The sequence below is a fragment of the Centropristis striata genome, chromosome 13 (genome assembly GCF_030273125.1).
Source record: "Centropristis striata isolate RG_2023a ecotype Rhode Island chromosome 13, C.striata_1.0, whole genome shotgun sequence".
In the NCBI taxonomy this organism is placed as follows: Eukaryota; Metazoa; Chordata; class Actinopteri; order Perciformes; family Serranidae; genus Centropristis; species Centropristis striata.
In genome coordinates this window covers 22,947,271-22,955,344 of record NC_081529.1, presented here as the reverse complement: position 1 = coordinate 22,955,344, position 8,074 = coordinate 22,947,271, and the positions used below count along the sequence as shown (strand labels likewise).

The 8,074-nt window shown below is 42.3% G+C and overlaps 2 protein-coding genes across 4 annotated transcripts in view; one reads left to right on the top strand and one right to left on the bottom strand.

Moving 5' to 3' along the window:
* samd14 (sterile alpha motif domain containing 14) overlaps window positions 1-811 on the top strand; it is a 10,811-nt gene extending 10,000 nt beyond the window's left edge. For 2 of the 3 annotated variants that reach the window (XM_059347213.1, XM_059347215.1), the window contains exons 10-11: window positions 74-229; window positions 317-811. In XM_059347213.1, coding sequence (XP_059203196.1) covers window positions 74-229; window positions 317-472 — 312 coding nt within the window. In that variant the 3' untranslated portion in view covers window positions 473-811. The remainder of the gene's footprint in view (window positions 1-73; window positions 230-316) is intronic. The other variant, XM_059347214.1, reaches the window with a different exon arrangement.
* Window positions 812-1,894: 1,083 nt separating this feature from the next.
* Window positions 1,895-6,849, bottom strand: LOC131983397 (granulocyte colony-stimulating factor-like). Its single transcript, XM_059348117.1, has 5 exons — window positions 6,825-6,849; window positions 6,039-6,229; window positions 5,849-5,959; window positions 2,179-2,310; window positions 1,895-2,089 (listed from the first exon to the last, which is right to left on the bottom strand). Exons 1-5 carry the CDS (start codon window positions 6,847-6,849, stop codon window positions 1,895-1,897), a joined length of 654 nt encoding a protein of 217 aa, XP_059204100.1.
* Between the last annotated feature and the right edge of the window lie 1,225 nt (window positions 6,850-8,074).

The window sequence follows — 8,074 nt, the reverse complement described above, 5'->3', positions numbered from 1 at the left end:
CTCTCCTCTCCTCCTCCTCTCCTCCTCTCCTCCTCCTCCTCTCCTCCGCTCCTCCTCCTCTCCTCCTCATTAGCCCGTGGAGGACCCGTCCTGTCTCGTGTCCTCCTGGTCCAGTCAGCAGGTCTGTGATTGGCTGCAAGGATTGAACATGGGTCAGTATGTCTCTGAGTTCAGAGTGAGGGACGTGGATGGACAGCAGCTGCTACAGCTGGACGGGTCCAAGCTGAAGGTGAGATAGGCTGTCTGTCTGTCTGTCTGTCTGTCTGTCTGTCTGGCTGTCCACATAACCCCGTCTGTCTGTCCCCGTCCCCTGCAGGCTCTGGGCGTCCTCAGCTCGTCAGACCGTGGCGCTCTGAAGAGACGCATCAAAGATTTTCACTCTGCAGCCGAGAAGGAGAGGAAAGCTCTGGACAAGATGGAGAGACAGAAAGAGAAACAACGGAGGAGAGACACCGAGCAGCGCAGGACCTGAAGACAGCCACCGAGGGGACAGAGGGACAGAGGACAATCTCCAGAGGGACAGAGACAAGAGGGAGAACAACAATGAAAAAACTAAGAAAGGACAATAAACATTGCAGGAACTGAGGACAACCACCAGGGGGGGACAGAGAGAGAGAGACAAGGAGACACAGAGAGGACCGAGGGACAGACAACGGAGAAAAGACAACAAACAGTGCAGGAACTGAGGACAACCAGGGGAGAAGAAAGGGGGACACACAGGGTCAGAAGGGGACAGAGAGAGACAAAAGGGGACACAGAGGGACAGAGGGGGACACAGGGGGACACAGAGGGACACAGGGGGACACAGGGGGACACGGGGGGACAGATGAACCTGAACGCATTGTCAGTTACCCTGCCAGTGAGGCTCCGCCCCCTCAGATTGACATCACGGGGGGCGGGGCCTGAGGGAGGAAACGAAGAAGAAAAGAAGATGACCTTCACAATAAAACTTCATTTCAATAAATAAATCTGATGAAAACTCTTTGAAGCTGCTTCGTTTTCTTTCAACATTAAAAATTATACATTTTTATGTTTTTTAAAAACATTATTAAAAACCTTTTTATTCTCCTTGGCCCTTTTTACTTTTTATTCTTTATTTCCTTTTTAACTCTAACTTTTTTCTAACACTTTTAGATTGAGTTTTTATTACTATTTTATTCTTTTGTTGTTTTTTAGTATTTTATTGTTATTATTTATTTCTATATTTGTGTATGATTTGTATTGTTTTTTAATAACTTTACAGCACTTTGGTCAACTGGGGTTGTTTTTAAATGTCTAAATAAACTTTGACTTTGACCCCCCCCCCCCCTCCCCACACACGTCACAGACATAAACAAACAGAATATTAAAAGTTTTTATTTACATTAAAACAACAAACAAAGACTTGTGATTGGTCGTCAGCGTATCATTATAAATATATATATATTAATATTTATGTTTTTAAATAAATACAAATAAATACAGTCAAAAAGTCACAGATATTTATCAAACATGTTCCTGAGGACAAATATAAAATATTTTTATAAAAATATGGAAAGTCAAATTTAATAAAAATATTTCAGCAAAAATAAATTAATATCAGCAAAATTGTTTGAAAAACCTGCAGCTGCAGATAAATATGAGCTAATTATATAACATATTATAAACATCTGGAATAATAATAAATATAATAAATAACATCTTCACAATAAAAGCCTCATGAGGCATCAGTGTGTGTGTCTGTGTGTGTTCAGTAACAGGATCAGACCTGTTTCTTCTCTTCAGTGTTTCTTTTTTTGTTTCTCTTCCAGCTCGTTTACATTCCTGCTCGTTTTTCGGATGCTGCTGCACTGCTGGGCGCGTCCCAACACGCCGAGCTCTGATCCTTCACCACTGCGCCACTCGTGGTCGTGGCTCAGCGCTTGGTGGGGGGGCGGGGCCTGTAGGCGGCGACGGCCCTCAGGCTGCGGATCAGGTCATGGCAGAAGGACTTGAGCTGCATAAGCGTCAGGTGGGCCGCCACCTGCACCTCGTAGTCGCCGTGGAGACGGGAGGCCAGGTCCAGACTCGGCTCCGCCTCCTCGCCGCCGCTCGGAGCTGCCTCCTTCATCTGAAACACACAGAAACTTAGTAAGTCAGTCAGCGAAGCGGCGACCGGATGTTAGACGGTCAGTGGCGAGTGATGATGTCACCCGTTACCTTGGCAACGTGCGTCAGCAGGTCTCTGAGGTCGGCCTGCAGGTTGCTCAGTCCGCTCACACGCTCTGATAAAACTCCCAGCAGCCCCTGGTACAGACGGCCGCCCGCCAGCATGCGGCGCACACACACATCCTGCAGCAGACAAACAAACAAACAACAAATTAATACAGAAAGAAACTGTAGAAATAGTCCAGTTGACAGAAAGGTGAACCCGGAAACTGCTGGATGCTAATTTGCATATGTTGGGCAATTTGTGTAATTACGCTAATTAGCATAAATTAGCATAATCACCTATACTGATGATATTATAGGAGCTGCTTGGCCAAAATGGACAATGTTATGTTTTTAGGGGTTACTGGAGATGCTGAGTCCATATCTGACATTTTCAAGATTCAAAGTCACTATTTAAACCTGGTCTGGTCATGTTTTTAATCTCATTAAGTTGATTTTGCTGATTTTTTGGGGGTGATTTAGACAGATTTTTGGAGGATAAAAATGTTCAGTGTTCAGGAATTCTCAGGAACTTTTGCTAGCACTTTTCTAACAACCTTAGTGACATCATCATCATTAGCAATCTCAGCTTGTCCTACTTGTATAAGTGACTTACCAATGTACTGTCTAAAGCCAACAATAGTCTGGCAACCTTCAACTCTCATTATAACAACGTCATCACCATAATAATCACTTAACTTGGTTAGCATTTGCTTCCTGCACAAGCCTCCAGAATTGGCGACATAAATGTTGTGTACCTCTGACAAAATCCAAGTTACAGACTTGTTTGCATTCATTTGGTCAATGACAACAGCCAAGCAGCTATCAACTGTTTTACAACTACTGCTTGCTCTTGAGCCAATAGGCACCTTCCTTAAGGCATTGTAATACTTGGAGTGATATTGGGCATCAGCTGCGGGTAGGTCCAATACACCATTCACTCGTAGCTTCACAACTTCAGCCCAGTCATCCTGTCGCTCCTCACATTTAGATAAAATCACATCTTTGAATGATGATGAACACCAGGCCTTTCTAAAGTCTGACATTGTTAAACTGGATTCCACCTATCAGGGTGTTTGGGGTCTTTACGTTCGCAAATCAAACCACAGGGCAAACACTGTTTTGAGTACTCAAAGGTAGAGATTTGAGAGCGAACAATTTGTTTTCCCGGCAGACTCTGACTAGAGTCTGACTTGCGTTTGCTCACACTTCTAGTCCTAGAGGTGTATGATCTATAACACGATTTGTGACACAATATGGATGCTGACAAAGCACCAAGTCTCATGTATAGCTGTGTCTCCATTCTCTAAACTCTTTTTAGGAAGAGTAGCTATTCCTTTGGATCCAGATATTTTGAAGTCGTCCTCCTTGCCATCGCAGGTCGCAAACAGACATTTTTGACATGTTCAACTGATTAAATCATCTTTGTTTGATTTAAATGTACTTGATACGAGACTGATATATCGATGCTTGTAAGAGCTCCCGTGCCAAAATAATTATTAAAAGCTTTAATTTAAAAAAAATAAAAAATCTCAAGGTCAAGGTAGCCTGATTGACAATGTTTATACCCTAGACAGAAGACGTGACAGAAGAACGATATCATTGGGGATTACTCTCAGACCGATTTTCACAAAGGCGAAGAGATACTTTTAAATGTTCTAATGCTCTTGATACAAGACTGATATATCGATGCTTGTAAGAGCTGTGATAACAGTTCATGTTGAACGAAAAATAGCCGGATTTAGCATCGCCACAGCGAACATGACTGACAATGTTCACCCTGCAACTGTAGTTGTGGAGCGATAAATGCCCCTTCACTTTCTATTAGACATGGGTGATAAAGCAATCGGAGTGATAAAACACATGAGCAATAGCTGTAAAGCTGTAAATGAGGGTTGAAAACAGCTCAACTTTATGCAAATAGCTAGCAGCGATTCGGCTGTAAATGACCCAACAACCAATCGGAATGTATTGAAGAGAAAGATAGAACATTCAAATTCACGTGATGAACGATGAGAGCACAGTTACAACAATGAAGAACAATATCGTTGGGGATCACATCCAGACTGATTGTCAGAAAGATAAATAGTTGTCAGCTAATCTAAATCTGTGGAATGTTAGCAATCACATGAATCATCATGGGGATGCTAATATCGTTTATTTTTTTAGATATTGTTCCCATTCGTGGCACTACTTAACATACTGTATACCAGCTAGCATAGCTGTGCTTGTGGAACATTCATAAACCTCACTCTCATAAACCTCACTCCTTTAAGAGACATGCTAGTCAAGGCTTTTAACTTGCTGGCTAGCACACTCTACTCTCAGTATGTGGAGCAGCGTTCTGGGTATGAATGGCGTAGATTACAGAAGCAACCATCAAAGGTCCATGACACTGTTATTAAGATATTTGAACAAATATAATCTCTCAACATTTACACCGATGTACTTTTACTCTCTTGAAAGTGCAATGTATAGGTTTGTAAATTACATCAAAATTAATTTGGAAATTAATTTCAATAAGCCCAGATCAATAGCAAATTGTTTTAAAATGCCCATTTCAAATGTTTAAATGTCAGAAATGGATTCAGCATCCTAAGTAACCCCCAAAAACATGCTAACATTGTATCATTTGGACAGCTCCATAATATGACCAATATAGGTGATTATGTTAATTTATGCTAATTAGTTCATTTACACAAATTGCCCAACATATGCAAATTAGCATCCAGCAGTTACTGCATGCTGGGAACCCATACTATATATTTCCATCATAAAACTTTGGTGTACTCAACATTTCCGGGTCCACAATGGGGCTCTATGGGCTGTCAACTGGACTAAAACAGACGTTATCAACATAGTTTGAACTTTCCCACAATCCTTGAACTTATAATCAGTTATAAAAAGTGACCAAAGCTTGTGTTAAATGTTGATATTTGAGTCAGAATCTCTTTATTCTCCATGTGTCATTTAAAATAAAGCGTTTGCTAGCGTTAACTAGATCCTGTTAAAAACATTAAATTCTGCTCCTCAGAGACACTGTAAAGACATGATTGATTCTGCTGAGACCAACGGTCACATAACAAATACTGAACACGGAAAATCTGTTTACACAGAGCAGAGAGGAGAGGACAGGAGAGGCTGTTTACACAGAGCAGAGAGGAGAGGACAGGAGAGATGTTTCTAATCAGGTTTTATCATCTTATTCTGGAGTCGTTTCTAACATCAGACTCATATTTTGCTGTTTGTTGATCGGATCGTTTGGTTGCAGACTCCTTTGACAGAATCTGTGACTTTAGCAGACAGACAGACAGAGAGTCTGTTTGTTTTTGTTTCAGTATCAGATCCACGTCTCAGGAGACCGAACACAGGCGGTATTCATCACAACCACACACGGCAAAAACTGACACAAAATCAGATTTTTACATTTCTGCTGGTCGTGTGATGAACGCCTCCATCAGGAAACGGACTGAGTTCTCAGAGTTAAATCTGTGTTTCAGTGGATGGAGTCTGGTGTGTTGAAGCTAACAAAAACTTGATGATGTTTATAATCTGCATAGACACAAACATCGTTTCAGGAGTTTGTTTGTTTGTTTGTTTTCTTTGATGATTTAACTTAATTTGACATTTGGATTGAACCTTCAGAATAAAAGCTGGCGGTTGGAGGAGATGGACTCACCAGAGTGAAGTGTTCTGATGGCGGTTTGAGGACGGGCGCCGCCGGGATCCCCAGTGATGTCACCATCAGCTGCAGGTTGGTGCTCTGGGCTGCGGAGTCAAGGGTCAAACCCTGCAGAGGAGGAAGAGGTTAGAACACATGTAGAAGAAAAGGAGGAGGAGGAGGAGGAGCCAATCAGAGGGGTGTTCACCTCTGTGGTGACGGCGGCGGCGTGCACGGCAGGGATGTCCCTCACGATCTTCTCCACCAGTGTCTTTGCTCGCTCCGCCGCCTCTCGCAGCGCCACCGGTGGCTCCAGCGACGAGCTGACGGGCGCCGAGTGGGTCAGATCCGCCAACAGGAAGCAGAGCAGCAGGGCGGCGATGGTATGGAGGGTAAACACTGCAAGGAACACAAATATTACACAGCATTAAATATGATTTATTTATATTAATGTCAGGTTAAAATATATTAAACAATGTTCATATTATTATATATTATTGTGTTTATTACTGATTTATTAACTTTTATATCTTCAGACTTGGTTTGTTAGAAAGTGGTAAAACTTTTGTTGTGCCTCCTTTTTAATAAAGTATAATAATGAAGTCAATACTTATCAGAATGATAATGTTTATGTCTGATAGGGAGATTACAGTACCAATGGACACTAATGACCCTTCTTACTGGCTGAGACACTAACGACCCTACGTACTGACAGAGGCGCTAACGACCCTCTACAGTGACTGAGGCACTGACGACCCCCATACTGACTGAGGCACTAACGACCCACCATACAGATGGTCCAGGTGTGGGCTGATGTTGTTGATATCTGTTAGAGTTTGCAATAATAATATTATTATCATTATTGTTAATGTTAGAGTTTGTATCTGAATGTGAGATCTGAGCAGGGTTCTGCACCACCAGACTCCAGGTGTGTTTCTGCTGATTTAAGCTCTCCTCTGTCTCTGTGAGGTAAACGCAGGTAAAGGTGTCTCACCTGTGGCGGGCCGGGCGGGGCTCATGTCTCAGGGCGGCTGTCGGTATCTCGGTGTCTGTCCGGTGAACTCGGTGGATCTTCCTTCAGCTTCCATCTGCAGTCGCTCGGACCTTTTATCCGGACGCGCTCCGGGAGTTTCCATGTCCCGGCGGCTCCGTGACTCTCCGCCGAGTCATCCCGATAATTCCCGAGGTGACGAAGCTGCTTGTGCAAACCTGTTGCGTCACAGCCGAGCAGAAGAACCGCGCTGCGCAGAGAGCTGCGCAGAACACACACAGCGGGGTCTCACCTGCAGCCGGAGAACACTTGACCTCTCAAGACCTAAAATAAGAAAGAAGCATCAACAAAATAATAAACAGTAAACAAGCAACATAAACCACATTAATATAAAAAACTATGAACAATATAGCAACATTTGTACTGAAGATAAAAACTTTCCGCAGTGGAAACTTCCTCCTCCTGAGAGTTTCCTCTGAAGGGTTCATGAGGCGTTAAATGACTCACAGTGTTTCTCAAGTGAAGAAACTTTTCATCCTGTTACGTCAAACTTTCACAACAACTCTGAGCTCTGATTCCAGGGAAGTTTTATCATTTATTTTGACGTTTAGGAAAAAACTTTTATTAAAGAGATTATGATAATAATGTTTACAGGTGATCAAGGGCTCAGGATGATTGGAGCTGACAGCTGATCCACCACCAGGTTGGACTGTTTGTTTGTGCTGGACGACTTCTGAACATGATTTCGTCTTATGATAGGGTTCACTTTGATTTAGGGTTAGGGTTATTCTTCATCAAATGTTCGTATCTCTCCAATCACAGCATGGGAGTAATTGGCTGGGGATAAATGTGGTGGCTGGAAACAGCATATACCATGGCCTTATATATATATATATATATATATATATATATATATATATATATATATATATATATCGATCAAATCTCACATCTGCTCTCAGCTCGTGTATGTAAATTTGAGTCAGCGTGCAGTCCACACTGATAAAACTCTTTGGTGTTTGTTTGTTTTTTAATGATGACAAAGCAAAACAATTTTATTTAATTAAAAATAAATATACCCTGCGACCGTGAAATTCTTTAAACAGAATACCAGCCGAGGATATTAAATGTTGTTGTCTTACCGTTATCTGGCTCTGACAATGGAGCGTCAACGTCTCCTCCACCAGTGGTTCTGCCCGAATAGAAACATTTCCAATCAGCGCTGCTACACGCTCCTCTAACTAGGACATAAT